Source organism: Sorex fumeus, unplaced genomic scaffold (assembly GCF_029834395.1).
Source record: "Sorex fumeus unplaced genomic scaffold, SorFum_2.1 ptg000177l, whole genome shotgun sequence".
Lineage (NCBI taxonomy): Eukaryota > Metazoa > Chordata > Mammalia > Eulipotyphla > Soricidae > Sorex > Sorex fumeus.
In genome coordinates this window covers 745,287-770,171 of record NW_026606234.1, presented here as the reverse complement: position 1 = coordinate 770,171, position 24,885 = coordinate 745,287, and the positions used below count along the sequence as shown (strand labels likewise).

Sequence of the window (24,885 nt, the reverse complement as noted above, 5' to 3'; positions counted from 1 at the left end):
AGCACAAAAATTTGTAAGTCTACAACTGTACCTCAAGATGTCTCACTAATAAAAATAAAAATAAAAAGATACTTGGAGGCTTTCCTCCAGTTGGGAAAAAAAAAAGAAAGACTTTCTCATCATTGTATGACAGAATCCTTTATATAAATTAAATATCAATAAATATTTATTCATGTTTCAGTGGGCTTGTTTCTGGGTTTTGAATATTTTTCATTGGTCCAGGTATCTATTTTTATTTTTCTTCCATAGAGTTTTAATTGCTGTCACTTTGTAATTTACTTTGAAGTTGGTAACATGTTGTCTCCATTTTTCTTTTTCCTCTACAGAACTCCCTTAATTATTTAAGGTCTTTTATTATTTCCTAAAAACCTTGGTGTTTTTGTTCTATTTTCTAAAAATATGTAATTGAAGTTTTGGCTGGGATTGAATTAAACTTATATTTTGCTTTTGCTAAAATGAAATTTTTCGCTCTCTCAGTTCTTCCTATCATGCACATAAAATGTCTTTTTGTTTGTTTTTTGTTGTGGGGCCACAGTGCTGCTTGGGACTTACGTCTGTCTCTGTGCTCAGGATCATTCTTGGTGGTGCTCAGGGGACCATATCAGGTGATGGGGGTCAAACCCAGGCCAGCTGCATGCAAGACAGGTATCTTCCCCACCATACTATCACTGATTAAATGTCTTTTCTGGTATCTTGCTCTATTTCTTTTAATAGGGTCTTGGTGTTTTCTTTATAAGAATCTTTCACCTCCTTTGCTAAACTTTTTCCTAGGTATTTGTTTCCCAGGTATTTTGGGAGTAGAGAGGTTTGGGCCACATCTGGTGTCCTCCGGGCTTACTACTGGTTCTGAGCTCAGGGATGACTCCTCCAGGGACTCGGGGACCATAAGCTGTGCCCAGGAGCCTCTCTGGCCTGGTATTTTTATTTTTGAAGCCAAATGTTCTACTACTGAGCTTTAACCCCACTGGCGTCTGATTTTTTGATGTGACTATAAATTATGTTGCTTTCTATATTATCGTTCGCATAATGGAATGCAATATACTTTTGTATATTGATTTTGGGCTGGTCACGTAATGAGATTTAGAGATGACCACTGAACTAAAGCCATTACTGACTGGATTCCACGGGATGTCAAAAGACCGCGTGGCCGCCCACCTACCAGATGGTCAGACTTCTTCATCAAGATCATGAACGATCAGTTTGAGGCTCTTCGTATTCCTAGAAGGAACAGATGCCATTGGGCTACACTAGCACGCGACAGGGACAAATGGAGACGTTACTGGCGCCCCCTCGAGCAAATCGACGATTAACGGGAAGTCAAGTGATCAAGTGATCAAGTGATTTTGCAGCCAGACACTTTGTTGTACTTGCTGTTTCTCATAGCTTTTTTGGTTTATTTTGAAATTTTCATTGAATATCTATGAGATATCCAGAATTGCAGGAGAGAAAAACATTTCTCTATGATAGAAAGCCAGGCACCTGGCTGTCCTCGCTGGGGCCCCTTGGAGGGGAGTGGGTTGAGTTTTCCTCCCCGCCCCAATCAGGGCTCAGGCAGCCGAAGACCTCCAGAACCAGCCACCACCATGCTGAGACCACTCTCCGCACACATGAAGGTACCGGCAGGGGAACAAAGGCACGTGGGTCCTGGGGCTGACATCTCCAAGCCTACTAGGATCGGGGCCGAGCATCCTCCACCCAGATCCTCCAAATTCCAGTAGGTGGGGCTCACACCCACCAACTGGCCCCCTGGCGCTGTGTAATCCCATCAACAGCCAAGACTCAGAGACTATAAAATCCAGCTCCCGGAAGCGCGCCGCTGCTTTCGCGGCCGTGCGATATCTTATCATCTCATTCCTACTTTGGACAAACTGGCAAGCTACCGAATGTAGCCTGCCCACACGGCAGAGTCTGGCAAACTCCCCGTGGCGTACACAATATGCCAAATACCAGTAACAATGAAGGGTCTTATTCTCCTAACTCTGAAAGAGCCTTGAATATGGCACTTTTTAAAAAAAATCCCAGGGCTAGGACGAAGGAGACGTTACTGGGGCCTGCTCGAGGCAATCGATGAATAACAGGATGGTCGTGATCGTGATCTATGAGATAGGCCATTACAAAGCTGGTCATGATTGGGTTTTAGTGATACAATGATCCAAAACACATCCTTTCACCACTGTACATTTTTCATCACCACTTGATCACTTGATCACTTGACATCCTGTTACTCATCTATTTGCTTGAGCGGGTGCCAGTAATGTGTTCATTTGTCCCTGTTGCATGCTAGTATAGCCCAATGGCATCTGCTCCTTCTAGGAACACAAAGAGCCTCAAACCAATTGTTCAGGGTCTTCACGAAGAAGTCTGACCATCTCGTAGGTGGGTGGTCATGTGGTCTTTTGACGTCCCATGGAATTTAGTCTGTAACGGCTCTCGTCCAGTGGTCATCTCCAAATCTCATTACATGTCCAGCCCATCTGATTTTCGACGCTTTGGAAAACAAGACAGCATCCCTGATTCCTGACTGTCAACTGAAGTCGAAACTCTGGATTCTTTCTCTCATTTGAGTGAAACGTGATACTCCAAGCCTAGCTCTTTTGATTCCTCTTTGGGAGACCTGAATAGCGTTCTCATCCTGCTTTTGTAGGGCCCAGGTCTCTGAGGCATATGTTAATGCAGGAAGAACAGTGGAATTGAAGAGATGTGCCGGGAGCCAGAGGTTCTTTCTCCTCTTAGCTATTTCTTTGATGCTCTTGAAGGCATTCCAAGCCACTCTCTTCTTCCTGCGCAACTCAGGTGCCAGGTCATTCGTCATGTTGACTCCACATCGGAATCCATGACCTAGAATGGAACTAACAGGGTGAGAGACTGTCTGAGTTCATCATGTCGTCCAAGACCATGCATGGTAACTCACAGTTCCAGAAGGCCGAATCTAAATGTTGGACATGGGAGTCTCCTGGTGGACAGTTCCACAATGAAATTGACCACATCATATTCAATCGACGGTTTTGCCTGACCAATGTCGCTGTTGTCCCAAAATTCCAAATGGGATTGGACCATCGTCTCCTTTGTACAAAATTTTACTTCATGGAGCAGGGAGAAAGGGCTGCAAAGTTTAAGAAGAGAACTCCCAGAATGACCACCAACTGGGAGCTCTTTGGCACTATTACGGCAACATGGGAATATGCCGTTGTTGACAACATTGATGAGGAATACGTTCGACTGGTTCAGCACCTCCATGATTGTGCAAGGAACGCCAAGAGAGAGATAGCCACAAAAAATGCCTGTCTTTGAAAACTCTTGAGCTTATTCGCCAATGTGGCTTGGCACATGCCTCAGGCAACCGCAATAGAACGTCTGAGCTCACAAAGCAGTGCTGAGAAATGATAAAGGAAGACCTCAAAGAGAGAAGAGCAGCAGTGCTGGTAGATGCAGCAGAGCCAGGAAAAGCATTCATAATGCCCGCCTGTCCTTCGCCAACTACAAGACCAAGATGACTGCCCTCCAACATCCTGATGGATCTATCACATCTTCCAGAAGGGCAATGGAGAAGATTATCCATGACTTTTATGCAGATCTCTTTGATAGCCACGTCCACCTGCCCACATACCAAATTCTGCATGATAGATATGTCATTCCCAATGTTCTCCCTTCTGAAATCCGATATGCCATTTCGTCGGTGAAGAAATGAATAGCACCTGGCCCAGGCAAGGTGCTGAAAAACCTGCCATCAGTACTCATCAGTACACTGGCTCGGCTCTTCACCTGCTACCTGTCTGAATGCAAAGTTCCCATCACCAATGTCCCCCATTTCCCTCCCACCATCCCCCAACACTGCTTCCCCCAGCCTGCCTCTGTGGCAGACACTTTTCTTCTCTTTCTCTGTGTACGCATTATGGTTTTCCATACAGGTACTAAAAGGTCACCATGTATGTTCAGAGCATTCAGTACTTTTATCGGGAAGGTAAGGCTGGAGTAGCTTTTTTAGTTGGGTGCCAGCTTTGGGGTGTGGATGTGACTGCTGAGGTCTCTGGCAGTAGTGGTAGGGGTGGGGAAGTAGCCCATGCGACCCTGAGAAAGCCTGGAGATTTCAGTCACAAAACCCGCATTTTCAGCAGATTATATCTCAGTGAGGTCTGTCTGAGATGGTGAAGTTCGACTGGGGGCATGGAAGTGATTTTGGATTGTGGAAACAAGCAGCTGCTAGGGTCTCTGCATGGGTGGGCACCAAGCTGACCTGTCCCCCCTCTAATTTATCTGTCTGTGCAGGCTTGTGTGGATCTGACATTAACCGCATCTTTTGATCTCTTTTGAGATTTATTTATGGGTCTCTGAAGCAAGACTGGTAGAAGAGCTTACATGGTGGCATAGGAGTTGGGGGTGACTGCCAGTGCTTCCAGGAAGTGAGAGTAGATCACGATCACGATCATCCTGTTGTTCGTCAATTGCCTTGAGCAGGCACCAGTAACGTCTCCTTCGTCCTAGCCCTGAGATTTTAAAAAGTGCCATATTCAAGGCTCTTTCAGGGTTAGGAGAATGAGACCCATCATTGTTACTGGTATTTGGCATATCGGGTATGCCACGGGGAGTTTGCCAGACTCTGCCATGTGGGCAGGTTATATTCGGTAGCCTACCAGGTTGTCCAAAGCAAGAATGAGATAATAAGATGTTGCACGGCTGCAAATGCTGGGTCTTGGCTGTTGATGGGATTACACGGTGCCAGGGGGCAGTTGGTGGGTGTGATCCCTGCCTATTGGAAGATGGAGGATCTGAGTAGAGGATGCTCAGCCCCGATCCGAGCAGGCTTGGAGATCTCAGCCCCAGGACCCGCATGCCTTTGTTCTTCCGCCGATACCTTTGTGCGTGTGGAGAGTGGTCTCAGCATGGTTGTGGCTGGTTCTGGAGGTCTTCAGCTGCTGGGGCTCTTCTCAGGGCGGGGAGGATAACTCAACCCGCCCCCCTCCAAGGGACCCTGGTGAGGACAGCCAGGCATGGGGGCAGGAGACTCTGCGCTGTTCTCTTCTGGGAGCTGGGTTTTATAGTCTATGGGTCTTGACGGGATTACACGGTGCTGGAGGGCAGTTTGTGGGTTTGACCCCTGCCTACTGGAAGATGGAGGATCTGGGTAGGTAGTTCATCCCAACTCTGAGAAAGCCTGGATATTTCAGTCACAAAATCCTCATATACAAATCTTCAGCATATCACTAATTTCTCAGTGAGGTTCGTCCAAAGATGGTGAACTCCAGCTGAGGGCATGGTGGCGATTTGGGATTGTAGAAGCAAGCAACTGCCACAGGCTCTGCTTGGGCGGGCACCAGACTGACCAACACCCACCCCCTGCCCACACCTACATCCCCTGCCCCCACCCAAACTGCCGACTCCCGGTATTGATTTACCCCAGTCTGTTCAGCCTTGTGTGGGTCAGAGATTAACTGCAGCTTTTGATCTCTTTCTAGATTTATTTATGGGTCTCTGTGTCAAGGCAATAAACGAGCTTGTACACCAGAGCAGGAGATGTTTTGTGAGCATGGCTCCCATAGACCTAACTTTTGGCCATTTAATATCTCAGGAAACTTTTTCTTGAGTTGTTGAGGTCCAGTCAGATACACAGCGGCAATTTTGGGCTATCTGGGAGCCTGAAGGCACCATCAGGCTGCTGATGCACTTGGCCACAGGAACAGGTTGACCTGGTGGTGGCTCCACCCTCCCCCTCACCCCTGTTTCTCATAGCTTTTACACAGAGTCTTTGGGGCTTCTTTGATGATCACAACACCTGTGATTAATGGAATTTCACTCTTTGTGATCTGGATTCCTTTTATTTCTTATTATCTTAATTGCCCAGGCTAAGACCTCTAATCCTAATTTTAATAGAAGTGGTTATGAAAAACCTTTATCGTACTCTTAAAAAAATCAGGTTTTCAATATTTGATGTAATATTAGCTATAAGTCTAGAGTAGATAGCCTTTACTAATCTATGTTCCTTCCATCCCCATTTTATGATCCGAGTTCGATTCCTCGACCCCTCTCAGAGTGCCCGGCTAGCTACAGAGAGTATCTCGCCCGCACAGCAAAGCCTGGCAAGCTACCCATGACATATTTGATATGCCAAACACAGTAACAACAAGTCTCACAATGGAGACCTTACTGGGCCCGCTCGAGCAAATTGATGAACAACGGGAGGACAGTGCTACAGTGCTATGCTTCTTAAATTTAGTGTAACATACTAATTTGCATGTTTAACCATCCTTGCATGTTGGAATAACCCCTCCCCCCGCCAATTTGGTGTTCTTTTTGATGCATTATTGAATCAATTTATTGTACCAAGTTAAGATTTTTGCATCTATGTCTATGGTTATTGGTTTGCAATGAGCTTTTTCATGATCTTCTTGTCTTGTTTTGGTTGTATCAGGTTATGTTGTCCTCATAAAATGTATTTGAAAGTATTTCTTCTTAGAGCAGTCTGAAAAGAGCAGGCTCAAGTTCTCCTTTGAAGGCTTAGTGAAGTTCACAGGAAATCCTCAGGCCCAGGACACACTCTTGGATCACGGTTTCAATTTCCATACTAGCTATCAGTCTTTTCATGGTTTTCATTTATTTTTCTTGGTGGGTTGTATTTATCTAAAACTATTTTCATTTCCTTTAGGTTATTGAATTTATTGGCAAACCCTTGTTAGTAAAGGTAAAGGTAAAGGTAAAGGCCCTCCCGTTGATCGTCGATTTGCTCGAGCGGGCCCAGTAACGTCTCCATTGGAGACTTTGTTGTTACTGTGTCTGGCATATCCAATACTCTCGGTAGCTTGCCGGGCTCTCCGAGAGTGGCGGAGGAATCGAACTCGGGTCGGTTGTTAGTAGTGACCTTTTATAATTCTTTGTAACCCTACCGCATTTGTCATTATTTTTCCTCTTGTACTTCTGTTAGTTTTTCTCTATTTATATACCTGGTCATGATTTATTGATTTACTGTTTTAAGATTTATTGGTCTTTTTGTAAGGTCAGTTCCTGCTTTCATTGATCTTTTGTATTTCATGTTATTGGGGGGCTTCTATTCCATTTATTTTCACCTATTAAATTTTGGGTTTTTTTTTTTATTTTTTAATTTTTATTAGTGAAACACCATGAGGTACAGTTGTAGATTTACAATTTTTTTGTGCTTGGGTTTCGATTATACAATGATCAAATACCCATCCCTCCACCAGTGCCCATTTTCCACCACCATGGATAATATCCCTCCCACCCCCATCCCCCCCACCCCACCCTGCCTCTGGAATTTTGGGGGTTTTTTTTGTTCATTTCCCATTGCTTTAGCTGTAGGCTAAATTGCGATGTGGGGTGTATTTGTGTGTGTGTGTGTGTGTGTGTGTGTGTGTGTGTGTGTTTGTGTCTGTGTGAGTGACTCTTCTTTATTTTGTAGGCTTGAATCACTATTAACTTTCCTGCCAGCACCACCTTTGCTCTTATAGGTTCTCCTATAGTTTCTGATGTTTTCATTTTCATTTGTCTCTAGAAGTTTAAAGATCTTCTTTAAAGTTCTAAAAGAATTAAATTTCTTTTACTTTCATCATTGATGCAGTGGCTACTGGAGCACATATTGGTTCCACTTGCTTGAGACTTATTCAATAGTCTTTTTTTTTGTGATTTACTTCTAATTTTGTAGCACTGTAATCTGAAAACATTCTTGGCATGATTGTAAACTTTGTTAGTGTGTTATTACTTGTTTTGTGTCCAGATTTATGGTGTACCCTGGAAAAAAATTTCATGTGCACTTGGAAAAAATGTAAATTCTGATTTTCAGGGTAAAATGTTTGAAACATGTATGTTAAATATGTTTCACTGTATCACTGTCATGCCGTTGACTGTCGAATTACTCAAGCAGGCACCAGTAATGTCTCTATTCCTCCCAGTCCTGAGATTTTAGCAGCCTCTTCTTACTCGTCTTTTCCCAATGATTGGAGACTCAGGGTCAGGGGAATGAGACCTGTTGTTGTTACTGTATTTGGCATATCGAATACGCCACGGGGAGCTTGCCAGGCTCTGCTCATGCAGGCAGGATACTCTCAGTAGCTTGCCGGGCTCTCCAAGAGGCACATATTTATATATTTTTCTTTATGAGCTGTTGCCTACTGTTTGAACTCCACCAGATATGGTGTAGTAATTGTGGAAATTGGGCAGGAAGTGTCTTATAATGTGTCTTGTAATATGTCCGGAAAACGGCCTGGAGCGTGGCGGTGGTTGGGTAGTGGAGTTCGGCTGCCAGGGCTGGGTCCTTTGGGGTGAGGAGGGCTCTTACCCGCCCCACAGCCTGGAGCGGAGTCTGATGGCATGGTTCTGGGAGCCTCAAATTAAATACATATGTTCTAATTATTATTTAGAACTGTTATGTCTTCATTTATGTTGTTTAATTGATCTTCTCATGGTTGCATGGGCTGGAGCGATAGCACAGCGGGTAGGGCGTTTGCCTTGCATGTTGGCTGACCTGGGTTCAATTCTTCATTCCTCTTGGAGACCCTGGCAAGCTATCGAGAGTATCCCGCCCGCACAACAGAGCCTGGCAAGCTCCCCGTGGCATATTCGATATGCCAAAAACAGTAACAACAAGTCTCACAATGGAGACGTTACTGGGCCTGCTCGAGCAAATCGATGAACGGGAGGACAGTGCTACAGTGCTATGGTTGTATGAGAAGTATTAAAATCCCCTTCTAATGGAGTTCATGCCCAATTCAGTCAGCTGATCAGTGGCTGAATGAATAGCAGTACTCCTACATAAAAAATAAAATAGAATAAAATCCGCTTCTATTAATGTACTACTGTTATGTCACTTTTTGATTTTTAGTGCATTTTAGTGCTCCTTCATTTGGTGTAAAAATATTTAAAATCTTGTGTTGACATTAATCACCATTACTACACACACCGAGTCCATCCACTTTGTGCGTGTCTCACAGGGCACAGACCCAGGGCTTCATGGAGATGGCTCGCGTCCTATCACTGGGCTTCACCCTGGCTGTCTCTATCCACCTCCTGGAACTGGAAACCCATTGTCTGAAACAAACGTAGTGGCACCTGCTTTTTCTAAAATCACCGGTTGCTTATGGGATTGCTACCAACCTTCCATTTTGAGCCTGCATCTATCTTGAATACATATATGCAGTTCCTGAATGTAGTAGAGTTGGATAATGTTTGTTGATCCATTTGACTCCTGTATGTCTTTTGTCTGTTCTAGTTTGGGTGTTTGGGCCACACCCGTGGTGGTCAGGGCTTATTTCTTGGTTCTGTGCTCAGGGATCACTCCTGGTCATGCTCAGATGTGCTGTTGGTGATTAAACTAGGGTTAGCCATATAGCACAGCGGGTAGGGCGTTCGCCTTACAAGCGGCCAACATGGCCGACCCGAGTTCGATTCCTCCGCCCCTCTCGGAGAGCCCGGCAAGCTACCGAGAGTATTCGATATGCCAGACACAGTAACAACAAAGTCTCCAATGGAGACGTTACTGGGCCCGCTCGAGCAAATCGACGATCAACGGGAGGGCCTTTACCTTTACCTTTACCTTAGCCATATACAAAACAAGCACCTTAGGCCTGTACTGTCTCTCCAGTTCACTTGCATGCCTTTTAATTGGTGACGTCAGACTATTAATTTTTTTGATTTTGGGCTACACCCAGTTTACAGGGATCACTCCTGGAGGGCACCACAGGTGTGCAGGGGATGGAACCCAGGGTGGCTGTGTGCAAGGCGAATCCCATGCCTGTGGTACTATCACTCTGCCTAGGCTGTTAATGTTTAAGGGGATTATTGGGAAGTAAGTACTGCTGGGATTTTTTAGGGTGTTTTCTTATTTGTCATTGTTCCTTTGATGTTCACCCTTTCTTCACTTGTACTTTAACCATTCTTCGGTATATGATGTTTTAATTCCTTCCTCAGTTTCTTATGTTGTTTATTTATTTATTATTATTTGCACTGATTTTTCCAGTTTGCCATTCTCAATAGTACTAAGCAAAAAAGTGAAGGCACTGATTTCTGATCTTAAACTGGCACGTGGTCAGTACTCCAATAACACTGTACATTCCTGTCCCCAGTAACTGTGGCTACAGGAAACCAGCGGCCCGAGGGAGCGAGTCCTTCTCCAGCCGCCCACCCTTCCCTCCCGCGTGGACATGAGCCCTCCTCTGCTCCCCCTCCTCGGCCCGCGCTGCCCCAAGGCGCCTTGCCCGGCTCTGGCTTTTCCTGGGGAGGGTGTTTCCCCACGGAGGGGTCCGACCGCTGAAGCCCAATCTGCCGTGTCGGAGGAACTGGGCCCTGCGACCAGCCCACCTCAGCGTGGGAGCCTCCCGGCAGTGCAGCTCGGCAGCGACAGTGGTCAGTGTGGGCTGGGGGCCCGACCCCGCTGGCCCAAGCCTCCCTGACACGGTCCTCAGCATGGGGCACTCTGTATTTGTTGAGGGTCACTGACCATCTCCAAGACACGGGAACACGCGCGGACCCCTCTGGTCAAGCTTGTGCCCCCTTTCTGCTCCGTGCCCCACGCCCACCTCGGGCAGGGACAGGCTACTCTGTCCTCTCCGCGGGAACAGGCCACTCTCCCCTCTCCGGCGGGGACAGGCCACTCTCCCCTCTCCGGCGGGGACAGGCCACTTCCCCCTTCCCGTGGGGACAGGCCACTCTGTCCTCTCCGCGGGGAAAGGACCCCTCCCCTCTCCGGCGGGGACAGGCCACTCTCCCCTTTTCGCGGGGACAGGACCCCTCCCCTCTCCGCGGGGACAGGCCACTCTGTCCTCTCCGCGGGGACGCGGTCCCCAGCCGCGCCGCCCTGGGTCCGGCCGCGGGGGTCGGGGGTGGCAGCAGCCCCCGCGCGGTTCCCGGCCGGACGCGGCGCCTTTAGCTCCTCCCGCGCGGCCGCCCCTTCCCCGGAGCGCGCCGGGGCGTCCGGGCCGCCGCGAGGGGCTTGGGCCGGGGTCCTGGTCCGGGTCCCGGTGCTGGTGCCGGCCCCTCCCCGGCCCCACGCCCTGGGCGGCGGCCGCGGGAGGACGGGGCGGGGCGCGGAGCATAAACAACGGGGCGGGGCGCGTCCTGCCCGCTGCCCGGCCCGACCCGCGGCCTGCACCGCCCGACCCGCGGCCTGCCCGGCCCGACCCGCGCCCTGCCCGCCGAACCCGCGCCCTGTCCCGTCCGAACCGCGGCCTGCACCGCCCGAGCCGCGGCCTGTCCTGCGGGACCCGCGCCCTGTCCCGCTGGACCCGCGCCCAGTCCCGCCGGATTCGCTCCCTGCCCCGGCGGATCCGCTCCCTGCCCCGCCGGACCCGCGCCCAGTCCCGCCGGACCCGCGCCCAGTCCCGCCGGACCCGCGTCCTGTCCCGCCGGACCCGCGCCCAGTCCCGCCGGACCCGCGCCCAGTCCCGCCGGACCCGCGCCCAGTCCCGCCGGACCCGCGTCCTGTCCCGCCGGACCCGCGCCCAGTCCCGCCGGACCCGCGCCCTGTCCAGCCGGACCCGCGCCCTGCCCGCCGGACCCGCGCCCAGTCCCGCCGGACCCGCGCCCTGTCCCGCCGGACCCGCTCCCTGCCCCGCCGGACCCGCGTCCTGTCCCGCCGGACCCGCGCCCAGTCCCGCCGGACCCGCGCCCTGTCCCGCCGGACCCGCGCCCTGCCCCGCCGGACCCGCGCCCAGTCCCGCCGGACCCGCGCCCAGTCCCGCCGGACCCGCGCCCAGTCCCGCCGGACCCGCGCCCAGTCCCGCCGGACCCGCTCCCTGCCCGCCGGACCCGCGCCCTGCCCCGCGCGAACCGCGCCCTGCCCCGCCGGACCCTCGTCCCTGTCCATCCGGACCCGCGCCCTGCCCGGGTCCCGCCCGGCCCGGCCCGGCCCAGCCCAAGCCTTGTCCCGCGGACCCGGTTCCCGCGCACCATGGCCAGTGGTGGGCAGGCGGACGCCGAGGAGGACCAGGAGACCCTGCGGAAGTTGATCGTCCGGATGAGCAACGTGCAGGAGGGCAAGCGAGTGGGCACGCTGGTGCAGACGCTGGAGGACGCGCTGCTGCTCACCTACGCCCCGCACGGTGCGCGCGTCCGCGGGGTCCCCCCCAGGCCGGCCGTGCCCCGCCGACCTCCCTCGCCCTCTCACCTCCTAGCCCGCTCACCCCACTCACCCCAGTCACCCCGCCCCCACTCACCTCATATCCCCACTCATTCACCCCCACCTCACCCCGACCTCATTCACCTCATACCTCCCACTCACTTCACCCCAGTCACCCCAACTCCACTCACCCCAACTCCACTCACCCCAACTCCACTCACCCCAACCCCACTCACCCCAACCCCACTCACCTCAGACCCCCACTCACGCACCCCCACTCACCTCATACCCCCACCCACCCCAATCCCATTCATCTTGTACCTCCCACTCACCTCACCCCCTCACCTCACCTTCTACTTACCTACTCCCCCCCCCACTCACCTCAACTTCCACTCACCTCCCCCGTCACCTCACCTCCCTGCTCACCTCAACCTACTCACCTCATTCCCCAGGAGCTTGGGCCTCGGACCTCTGGGCTCTGGCCCCTTTGGCAGGTGCCAAGTTACCTGGGTCTGACCGAGCCCCTTCTCCACCCTTTTTTCTAGCTTCTACATTATTTCAAGGCAAAGCTGTGCACGTGCCACTGCTGGTGGTCCTGGACTCGTACCTGGAGGTGGCCTCTGTGCAGCAGGTGAGCATTTGCTGCCACCCTGCCCTCCTTGGCAGAGGTGCTAGGTTCTGGGTACTCCTGAGGGTTGACCTCACCCACCCCCAGAGGTACAGTGAACTGGTCATCTTCAAGAGTGGCTTCCATGGAGGGCAGTGCTCAACTTCGCCCAAGTGGGGGTGACCCTTGATTAATTCTCTTCCCCTCAAGACTCTGCCCGGTGCCCTGTCCCTGTCGGACAAGCAGAGACCCCTTGTGCTTAGTGAACACAATAGGGGAGTAATTAGTAGTCCCTATTACCATAACTGCATTCTTAAAATAAGTGGGAAACTCCTGGAGGTTCGCCTTCATTATCTTAACTTAAAGCCAGGTTTCTGGACTTCTTTACCCAAAGAAAGCATTAACTAAAAAAGTGGTGTTTCGTGATTCTGTAACTTTAAGTTCTTATTTTTTATTACTTTTGAAAACTGGAAACGTAGACCTCTTTCAGAACCTGCCTCATCTCCCAACATGCCCAGTCTGTTTAGATAGAAAGGAGAACCGGGTGATGAGTGGTGAGTGCACACCCGGGGCAGAGCCCCTGCCTGGCGTGTGTTTCCTGTCAGGTTTTGAGGTGTGGAGAGCTAGAATCAGCAGTTTAGGTTCTGGGAATGAGGCTTGAAGCTGTGCTCGGTGGAGCTGCATTTGAGAACCTGTGCCTCGCCCGAAGCGGTCCCACCACCTTCGCCTTGAGGCTTTCTCCTGGGTCCAGCTGTGCCCACTCTGAGTGGGTCTTAGGGTTAACTCTTTCTTTTTGGTGAGGAGATTTGTATTTCGGATAAATTATTGCTTTTGTCTTCCTTCAGCTAAGATATTTTCCATCTGAACTTTGATTTTCAGCCTATTATTTCCTGTGAGTCCCTGCCTGCTGCTCCCTTCTTCCCGCCCCACCTGGGGTCTTCTGAGTGGTTAGCTGGGACCTGCCTCCCCTGCTATGTTGGCAGTTGCCCCTTCAGTGTCACTCGGAACAGTGTAATAGTGGGTGGACAGGGTCCGCAGGGCCCCAGGGTGCCCTGGAATCTAGAATCGTGTTACTCAACAATTATCCAGTTCATCCTTTTAAAAGAAATAGTTGGCCTGGGGGTTTGCTTGTGTCTCCAGTTAGTTACAATGTCTGGACAGTGTCCTTGTCCAGTGGGTGTCAGAGACGACATGTGCAAGAACAGAGTGCAGTGTCCTCCGATTTGGCAATTGAATGTGACAGAACTAGGAGATTCAGCACTGTACGTGGTTTGTCTGTGGAGGGCTTTTCTGTGGTGGTGTTTCATCCTAGGGCTGTTGACAAAGCCATGACCCATTCTACCGCCTTCAGAATCTCCTTCGTCACACTGTTCACGAACTGAATTCACTGTTTTGTGCAAAAAAGAAAGCACGGTGTGCTGTAGTACCAATACACAGTGCCTTGGTGCCAGCACAACAACTTTTTTTTTTTGTAGGTGGATACCCAAAGGGGCCTGGCTGTACCCACCAGGGCTGGAGGAGTGACATAGTGCTGGAGCTTGGACACAGGGCCTTCCACTTGCAAGCACGTCACTCCCACTGGTGCATCTCCCTGGCTAGACATACTCAGTTTTAATTGTCAGTAGTCCTGTCAAAGCCAGGAAGATGTATTCTCCCTACCTTTAATATTCCACTTGGAAGAGAAAACTTTTTTTTTTCAGATTTCTTCCTGTTACTAGTATAATTAATGCAGGAGTTTTAAAATGCTTTATATGTTGATTTAGCTTAAAGTACTGAATTTGAACTCTTAATCGTGAGATCAAGGGAAGAAGATAATTTACTATTGAAAAGTAAGATTTGTTTTAAGAATTTGGACTGGAGCAATAGCACAGCAGGTAAGGCATTGATCTTGCATGTGGCCAGCCTGGGTTCAATCCCCTGCATTCCGTATGGTCCCCTGAGCACTGCCAGGAGTAACCCCTGAGCATCACCAGGTGTAAGCCAAAAAATAAGATTTGTTTTAAGAACTCATTCAACATGTTATTCCAGATTCTGAATTTTTTTTTTTTCTTTTTGGGTCATACCCGGCAATGCACAGGGGTTATTCCTGGCTTTGCACTCAGAAATTACTCCTGGCAGTGCTCAGGGGACTATATGGGATGCTGGGAATCGAACTCAGGTCGGCCGCATGCAAGACAAACGCCCTACCCGCTGTGCTATCACTCCCGCCCTCCCAGATTCTAAAGTTTTATTTTCAAGTTTTATTATCAGTCCTTAATAAGTGACCACCATTAGAGAATTGGTCAGTTCTACACTATTCCCATGTTGTACCCTCTGATCACTTCCCCTGTGTTCCCCAATTTTACTTCTGTTTATATAGTTTCAGCCTTTGAGGTGAGACCAGAGGAAACGAAAGTGTCTCAAATATCCCTAAGTTCTGTATTCTTTCCCGTTGTCACAGTATTTGCTTATAGCTATGCAGCTTCCTGAATCTTTCTCAGAGCAGTTTTACTGGGGCAGCACCAGTGAAACACCAGCAAACAGGTGTTCTCCGTGGTCAGGAGTTAGCATCCCTTGGAATTCATTGATGGTCGAACACCTGGAGATTCAGAATGTTATTTTCTTAAATACTTGGGAAAGTCTGTGTTTTATGAAAGCACAAAAATAACCGGTCTCTATGACAGCTGGCTAGTCAGTGTCTGTTTAGCTTATGTGGAGGAGGGTGTCCCACTTAAGTGTAGGTAAAAATAGCTCATGAATTGTGCCTTTTCAGGCATTTTGAGATTACGTAAAAGGAAGGACTGACAGAGTAGAGCAAGTCATGCTTAAAGCAAAAAAGGTGTAGAAATGATATTGTAAAGGGATGTTGAGTTTTTGTCATGAATCCCCCTCAAGCCTTCCGAAGGCCTTGAAATTCCCAGCTCACCTGCCTGCCCCTGCCGACTCCCTCAGGCAACACCAGGTTAGAAGGGTCCACTCCACTCTTTGAAGAAAAGCAGGCTTCTTTCTTCCTGCCCTGGAAGCTCTTCCCGTGCCTGTCCCTCTTCTGTACGAGGTTCCAGCTGACCGCCGCCAGGCTCAGGCCTCAGATGCTGTCACTGCACACACAGTGGACTTCCATGGTTTTGCTAGATTTGCATTTTCGGCTTTCTTTGGTTTATCTTTTCTGATCGTGTCAGTAAGAGCAATACAAAGGCGTGAGAGATAGCACAGCATGTCGGGCACTTGCCTTGCATGTGGCTGACTTGGGTTTGATCCCTGAGTCCCACCAGCAATGATCGATCTCTGAGCACAGCGCCATGAGCAGCACTGGGTGTGACCCAAAAACAAAGAGACAAAGAATAAAAAGAGTTCTGTGATGATAAGTTATCGAAGAGTTTTAAAATATATACACCAGTAAGAGTAGGGCACACTGAATCCCTGATTTGCAATTTAAACATTGTATTTTAAAAAATTTGCATTTCAACTTTTTATCCCAGAAGTAAAGATTTTTACAACTTACTCCTGTTGGCATCTTGTGTAAAGGGACTTAGTGAAGATCTACTTAAATGCACCACTAAGAACACATTTCTTTTGGAAATGTGAGTGCGCGAGGACATTCGTGATGTCTCGCAGGCCTGTCAGCTCCCTCTCAGTGTGCTGGGACCTAGCGAGCGCTCTGAGCACTCTCCTCCTTCTCCCCGGTACGCCCACCCCTCCTGCAAGGACTCCACGTAGTCCCCACCTAAGGAAATGCTGGCTCTCCACTGCTGCTTCAGCCCTCAGCCCTCATCCCCCATCCATCACAGCTGCTCCCAGTCCTCAGCAGAGGGTGTGGGTGACGCGCCTTGGTACCAGGCCTGGACAGAGCTGATCTTCACCCCATGAGCTTGCTGTGTTCCCCCAAACTAGTAACTATTTTGTTTTGTTTCAGTTTAGACAACAGTCTATTTCTTCCTTCATTATTCAGAAATGTTACACTGTCTCTGCATAACCTCTGCTCTGGTTTTGGGAAAAAGATCTGGTTTGCTTTTGTGTCTCTTAAACATTTTGAAATCACTTTAAAAAATCAATGTAATCATTTATTCCTCTAAGAATGAGGAGATGCATGCTTGGCCTTAGGTGTTCTACTCCAATCCTATAAGAAATCTAAATATTTGCCTTTCTTGACTGCAGGTGGGCTGGTCACTTCTGTGCAGATTAATAGAAATATGCCCTGATACGATGCAGAGCTTGATGGGACCCCAGAATGTTGGGCGTGACTGGGAAATCCTCGGGGTTCATCAGTAAGTATGTGACAGGTGCCTGTTGAGCACAGTGGAGGTGCTACCCTGGGGGTGCTGTTTGCGTCCAGACTGGTTTGTAAAGCCCAGCTAAAGGTGGTATCTTCCCAAACTTACATGATTGGTTGAGCTGCAGTGACTTATTGCAGATAATTTTTTAAAAATTATTTAGTAGTAGAAGTGAGACAAGCCACTAGTTTCAAAATAATATGGGAACTGAGAAGTTCTATAAATAGTAATTTAGAAGTTTATGGCTTACTGCTTCAAAGAGCACATTTAAATTAAAAAAACATGAACTTTTGTACTGCGTATCTAATTTAAAAACTAGCTTTCAAAATTAGGATGAGAAAAAATCATCCTTTAGCACTTTACTAAATCTTGTACAAACACAACTTTTATTCTTGCTGTATTTTTGCAGTTTATTTTCTTTTTGGGTCACACCCAGCAATGCTGGGGGGATTGGGGGAGTTATTCCTGGCTCTGAACTCAGGAATTATTCCTGGTGGTGCTTGGGAGACCATATGGGATGCCGGGGATTGAACCTGGGTCGGTTGCATGCACGGCAATTGTCCTACCTGCTGTGCTATTGCCCAGACCCTATTTTTGCAGTTTGGATGTTGTGTAACCACAGAGTGACTAGGAAGCCCCGCCTCTCTCCTTTGCCACCTACGTTTTGTGGTCTCGTGCCGCTTCTGGGATGGCCGATGCCATGGGCAGACGAAGGAGGGAATGAGTGCCAGCCTGGTTGGTGATCAGTTGACGTTTGTTCTGTTCTCCCCACGTGCTGGTTCCAGTCTAAGCTCTCCATTCCCGTCTCCCTCACTCATCTCCCCAACTGTCTCTCTGAGCTCCAACTTGCTGTCTCTGTCTCTCTCTAGTCTCTCACTAACCTCCAGCATTGGCAGTAGCAACCACTCCCAGGTCTGGTAGCACAATCAACATATGAAAGCCCTCCGCTCAAGGGCAAATACCAACCAGGGTGTGTTTCTCCTTTCTTTAGTGGAACAATCATTTAATTAACATCTTCACACAAATCACAAATCATCCTGTTATTCGTTGATTATTCTCCTTCATCCTAGCCCTGAGATTATATTCAAGGCTCTTTAGGAGAATGAGACCCATCGTTGTTACTGATGTTTGGCATATTGGGTACGCCACGGGGATTTTGCCAGACTCTGCCGTGTGGGCAGGCTACATTCAGTAGCCTGCCAGTTTGTCAAAGTAGGAATGAGATGTCATAATAAGATGTCGCGCGGCTGCGACCACACGGTTCCGGGAGTTGGTTTTTATAGTCTCTGAGTCTTGGCCGCTGATGGGATTACACGGCGCCAGGGGGCCAGTTGGTGGGTGTGACCCCCGCCTACTGGAATTTGGAGGATCTGGGTGGAGGATGCTCGACTCCAATCCGAGTAGGCTTGGAGATCTTGGAGATGTTAAGAATTAACATCTTAATTCTGCTTAATATTAGTTATTTTGTATGGACACAGTAAGAGATACATTAAGTTTAAGAAGAGCCTCTTCTGGGGACATCTCACTATAAATCTCAGACTACATGCTCAGGCCAGATTAATCTTTCCTAACCCTAGCAGAGTCCTAATCTAGTTGTTACTTTTTGGATCATGACAGAATTTGTCCATGACCACGCTCTTAAGTATTATTGGCACTTGGCTTGGCCCGTTTTGATGCCAGGGCAGCTCACAGCTTGGCCTGGATCCATCCAGTCCCTCGTTGGGACCCTGCTTTGGGGAAATAAGGGAAACTGAGGCTTAAATCAAGGGAACAGATGCCCTGGTGTCAATGTTATTTGGAGTCAGTTAACTCCCAAGTTATGAAAGCATAGCATTAACTGTCTTCTGTGTCCATACAACAAGGACATCGCTCTGAATTAACTATGCAAAGGACTTATGGGGAAGAGAGAAGCACTGTTTACCAGAGATCAGTGTCTGTTTTTTATTGGCCTAAGCAATAGCAGAGCGGGTAGGGTGTTTGCCTTTCATGCGGCTGACCCAGGTTTGATTCCTCCATCCCTCTTGGGACTATAGAGAGTATCCCACCCACATGGCAGAGCCTGGCAAGCTATCCGTAGCATATTCGAAATGCCAAAAACAGTAGCAAGTCTCACTTCGTGTTCCTGGAGCAAGCAGATGCCTTTGGGCTACACTAGCATGCTGCAGGGACCAATGGAGATGTTACTGGTGCCTGCTTGAGCAAATTGATGAACAACAGGAGGACAGTGATACAGTGCAATGGCGTCCGATTAGGAGATAAAGGTGATTGACCGGTTGGGGAAGCAGAGCACAAAGAAAGAAGTTAGACATAGAAATGGGAGCACTGTGATGAGAGTAACCCAATAAATCTAAGCTCCCTGTGGCAAGGCAGAAAGGAGAAACCAATGTTATATTACATCTCCCCCTTTTCCTTTTACAAAAACACAAAATCTGAAATAGAAAGAGGAACAATTCCAATCACAAAAGTCTTATTTGTTGTACTAAAACGTCAGTCTGCCCCTGAACCCAGAGCAGTGCTTGTTGTGAAGTGTCCAGTTGTATCACAAGGTCCGGGGTGATGAGAGTCATTTAGTCATGTTTTGAAGAACTGAAGCCTCGGATCAAATTTGAAGAGTTGTTCCTACAACAGCACAGTAGTGGTCACAGCAATGAGTCCCAGGGGAGCAGCTATTAAGAGTTCGATAAACTTCAGGCAGGGAGCACCAGAGCAGGAGCTTTTTAGCAGGGGAGTGCAACCACTCTCTGGTCAGGTTCACTGGCAGTCATAGATGTGCGACCTAGCTTATGTTTGAGAAAAAACACTTTCATAAAGTTATCTGAGGCTTTGACCATTGGGTTTTGGTCTCCATGCCTGGGGGTAGAGAAAGAGACTGCGGGGAGCGGAACTCCAAACGGACAAACGGACACCCTAGCGGGAATTGAGAAGGCGGTCCTGTTAAAAGTCATTCCTTCCTCCTCAGGAACTGGCACCTGAGAATTCCAAGGAAAGGGCAACAGTAAAGAATTGTTAATTCAAAAATATGGGGGGGGGGGGTGTTCCCGCCGTGGTCCAATCCACAACCTGTATAAGAGGGGTATAAGGAATGTACTTAGTGTGACCTCATGGTATGTTAAAGGAGCTAGAGGCCATGTTGTAGGTCCTCTGATGCTGGCTCCTCTTCTCTCCTTGTGACTTCTGGCCGAAATCAGTTTGGCAATGGCTTGGGGCTGGAATTTGGAGAGCTGTGAGATTCCAGTGGTCTGAGCGCCAAGTCAGGTGGATGAATTCCACTCCTAAAGAGACGCAGTGGGACCCAAAGTTTCTCAGTGGGGCTATCATCTGTTGAAACAAAGCATCGCCTTTCCCACCAATGAGAAGTTTCCCTGCTACCCATTCTTTGTTGATTTCAATCAAATAGAATTAATGGTTCCCTGAGCTTTGTGCGCCTTCCTGAAAATGCCTCTCAGCTGCTGTATCTGCCTCTCCTTGAGGTCACTGTCACTGTCCTCCCATTGTTTATCAATTTGCTTGGGTGGACCCAGTAACGTCTCCATTGTGAGACTTATTGTTACTGTGTTTGGCATATCGAATAAGCCACGGGGAGCTTGCCAGGCTTTGCCATGTGGTAGCTTGCCGGGCTCTCCGAGAGGGGTGGAGGAATTGAACCTGGGTCGGCCAGGTCGACTGCGTGCAAGGCAAACACCCTACCCGCTGTGCTATCACTCCTTGGGTAAATTAAAAAAATTTAGAGTACATTGTATAAAACCTCTGGGCGGCCGGGGGAAGCCCTGGTGGCTCTCCCCCTCACTGCCCGTGTTCGGAGTGGGCACGGGCTGCTCACCCAGCCGGGGCAGCCCGGGCCATGGGGCAGATGGTGGATAAAGCGAGGGACAAGCCGTTTGATTGATCAGATGCCGTTTATTCCATTCTCCCCACGCGCCGCCCCCAGTCTCTCCGAGCCTCCTGTTCTAGTCTCCCAGTACCCCTCATTCCTGTCTCTTCCTGTCTCTGCTGCTCTTCTCTCTGCCCTCTATCTCACAGCCAGGGCTCGCTCTCTCCACATGCCTGCTCCTGTATTCTTCTACATCCTTCTCTCTCTGTCCCTCTGGCTAGTCTCTCCTGGTCCATCTTGCCACCCTGCTCTCTCTTCTCTCCAACTCCCCAGCACTTTGGGCAGACACTGCACCCAATCAGGTAGCCAAATCAACATAAGAAAGCCCTTCCTGACTGCTAGGCTCCAGGGCAGAAACATCTCCTAGGGGTATTCCAAAACCCTTCCTGATTGCCCAGGGCAAAATATCTCTTAAGGTGTTTTTCTCCTTTCCTCAGTCCAATAGCTCTGTCAACATCTTAATACTAGTTATTTTTGTATGGGCACAGTAAGAGATACATTGAGGCTTGTAGGGCAGCTCTCCTGGGAACATCTTGCCACAGACTCAGACTACAGCGCTCAGGCCAGATTAATCTTTCCTAGCCCTAGCAGGGTCCGAATCTAGTTATTACTTTTTGGATCATGACAGCATTTGTCCACAACCAAGCTCTTAACTTACAGCTAAGTATTACGGCACTTTGGCCAGGCCCATCTCGATGCCAGGGTAGCGCATAGCTTACTGCTTGCCCTGGTTCCATCCAGTCCCTCGTTGGGACCCTGCTTTTGGGGGTGCTAGGAAGTAAGGGCCACTGAGGCTGAGGTCGAGAGAACAGATGCCCAGGAGGAAAATATCTCTTAGAGTCAAATGACTCCCACATTACAAAAGCATAGCATTTACTGTCTTGTGTCCATACAAAAAGGACATTGCTCTGAATAAACTATGCAAAGGACTGAAGGAGAAGACAAAAACAAGTTTTACAAGTGAAGGGAGCACAAAGAAAGAAGTTACAAATAAACACAGAGGCATGGGAGCACTGTGATGGGAGCAACCCAATAAACCTAAACTACCTGAGGCTATGCAGGAAGGACAAAAAAGTGTTATCCCACAGTAAACAATGTAATGAGATCTGACTTGAGTAATAAAAACAGGGTCAGAGAGAATTTGTAAAAGAGTTTGTAGCTTCTGAAGCAGTTGTTGAACTACAGCATCTGGGGCATGTAGAGAAGCCGGTCATGGTACCAGGGAGGAGGCCAACCAGCCAGTTGAGTCTGAGATGATATTGGCAGGCCCTGGCACATGTGGTGAGTTACAGCCTTCCCTGGAAGCTCTTTCCTGATAATAGCCTGCTTTATAACCATACACACACAAGCAGAAGTACCCTAGCGACAAGGCCTTCTGTCCCTCACCTGACTCAGCATCCGTAGAGGCTGAGGGGGTGAGTACCCAGTCAGTGTGTTCTCATTTCCAAAAAGATCTCTGAAATTCTAATCTAAGCACACACACCTAGTAAGGAGTTTCATAAGCACAGCACGAAACGATCATTTTATCTCCTGGTTAGTCAAGAGTTACCAAGATCCCCTAAGATTAGCCAATCTTGAACCTTGGAGACCCCTAGAAAACTGCCTAGTCATTTTCCAGTACAGGCTATGACCAGAAATGAAATGACAGGCAGGTCCCTCCCTCATGCATTCGTCACTCACCCCACACTTACTGCACCCCAACTCTGGGCCAGAAGAAAATAGTCGTGAATAAGATCCCCGACCGTGTCTTCAGTGGAGCATATTAGAGCATTCGAGAGAACATTCGTGGTAAACCATCATTTCCCTACAATTAAAACCTCTTTTCCCTGAGGCTTACAGCCAGAAAAAAGAAATTTCCCCTGTGGGGAACAAGCTGGGCACCGAGGGAAGGTCCCAGGGTTATGTTGAAGAAAGGAGGGCCCAGGGGGAGGCGGTTTCCCCCTCGTGGGGACTGCGAGGGCCCTGACTGCCTGTGAGCTGGGTGCCACCAACATGGAACCAGCCCGGAGCTCTGAGGGCCAGGCCAGCCGGACTGGGATGGAGCAGCCACTCAGCGTGGCAGGCTCTTGTCGATTCGAAACCTTGTCGACTCATGTTTCAAACTGCTGTGAGTCGACTCTTTAGGCAGTGGTTTTCTTTTTTTTTTTTTTTTTTTATTAGTGAAGCACCATGAGGTACAGTTGTAGATTTACAAATCTTTGTGCTTGAGTTTCGGTCATACAATGATCAAATGCCCATCCCTCCACCAGTGCCCATTTCCCCCCACCCCCCCTCCCACCCTGCCTCTGTGGCAGGGCATTCCCCTTTGTTCTCTCTCTCCTTTTGGGTGTTGTGGTCTGCAAAAGAGGCATTGAGTGGCAATCATGTTCAGTCCATAGTCTACTTTCAACATGCATTTCCCCTCCTGGGAGGATCCTCCAAACACCCTTTATTTGGTGCTCCCTTCTCTATCTAGGCAGTGGTTTTCATGCATCTTTGCCCGACGTCTGCATGTGAAACATGGAACTCATTAGCATATGATGAAAGTCCCCGGGCTCTTGACTTGTAACTGGTTTCTTGGGTACTGAAAAAATTATAATAGATAAAAAATTAATAACTAATTTTTCTTTCTTTCCTACCTATTGAGACTGTTAATGTTTCCCTGTGTTCATAGCCTGGCTGAGGCTTCTAGGAAGGAGAAACAAATAAGTCTCAGTAGTGGGGAAAAAACAATGAGCTAAATAAAAACATAGGTGAGTGAAGTTCTAGAAAATGTCCAGGTCTGATGTTGTCCTGCTTTGGTTTGTGTTTTTATCTGCAGACTGATTCTTAAGATGCTGACCGTTCACAAAGCCAGCGTGAGCCTGTCCACGGTGGGCCTGAAGGCCCTTGAACTCCTCCTGGCCTCAGGTGATGTGACTCAGAGTAAAACACACCTTCATCTACTCTCATAGGAAACGTTTGTTTTAATGTCTAGCCTTAAAAATCATTGACACATTCGATCAAATTTTGGCATGTCCTAAGTGTGTTTTACTTTACCTTTTAAGCATAACATGGCGGTTCCCAAGGTCCCTCTACTTTATTTCCTGCTCTCTCTTCTTCGCAGTCCCCCCCAGAGCCCAGCCCACTGTCTAGGCCTTAATGCCCTCACGTCCCCCCTCAGCACTGCCTCTCCCTGGGCTCCCCCCAGCTGGTCCCACATTCCGTTCGGTGTAGTCGGACTGTCCACGTGGGTCCCTGCCATGGTCCCGGGACTGTGGTCTGTGGGAATGGTGTATGCCTCACGCCTCTGGTGCACGTCCACGGGCCCTGTGCGGCCTCTAGCTTGGGCTCTGAAGCTTTGCCACAGCACCCTTGCTTGGGTGCTCTGCTTTTCTCGGGAGGAGCTTTGGGTGCCTGGTGATGGACAGGTCGGGCTGCAGTGGTGAGAGCACAGCCCCTTGGGGAGCAACCTTCTCTTTGCTGAGACCAGGCTGCCCCCGAGCCATCTGTGAGGTAAGCTGGTCAGGGCCGGTGTGAAGGGCCCAGAACTGGGGGGGAGGGGAGGGCGGGAGGGCCGAGCTGGTGAAATGTCACACGTGAGCCCTGTAGAAGTGCAACGCTGGGCACACTGGACTGGACTGGCGCAGGCGGGCAGAGGGCAGCCGGCTGGCTCCCTCCACTAGCTGACGCTCACACATGAACTGGTGGGTGGATGAACTTCCTGTTTCCTGGGGACCCTTTTATGGGGAGGGCTGGGGGTTCAGTGTCCTTCTGGCAGTGAACTGGAGTGGGTGGGGTATGTGTCTGAACTGGGTTTTGTTTCGCTGGCGTGTTTGGAAAAGAAAGACCAGTTGGTAACTTCTCTGGAGGGTCCCTGAAGTTTGCTGGAGGCTGGCTGCCTAGGGCTCTTTCTTACAGTGCTTTCGTGGTGGGCTGCCTGTCGTGCTGCTGGGAGGGGTCTGCTCTGTGCAGGAGGCTCTCGCCCTCACCACACCTCTCGGAAAATTTTGACTTTCTTGAGTAAATTTTAGTGTGAGTTTGAGCCACATGTGGCTGCTGGAGCGAGCAGAGACAAAACATTTTAAGAAAGAAGCGGTGAGGGAAGTGGCACAGACAGCAGGGAAACCCCTGGGGGCTG

At 49.3% G+C, this 24,885-nt stretch overlaps 1 protein-coding gene across 1 annotated transcript in view; it reads left to right on the top strand.

The window, feature by feature from the left end:
• The first annotated feature begins 3,924 nt into the window (after positions 1–3,924).
• LRRK2 (leucine rich repeat kinase 2) overlaps positions 3,925–24,885 on the top strand; it is a 157,749-nt gene continuing 136,788 nt past the window's right edge. Inside the window, 6 exon segments of the mRNA XM_056107813.1 lie at positions 3,925–3,961; positions 10,753–11,827; positions 11,899–12,041; positions 12,604–12,689; positions 16,800–16,909; positions 23,587–23,675. Coding sequence (XP_055963788.1) covers positions 3,925–3,961; positions 10,753–11,827; positions 11,899–12,041; positions 12,604–12,689; positions 16,800–16,909; positions 23,587–23,675 — 1,540 coding nt within the window.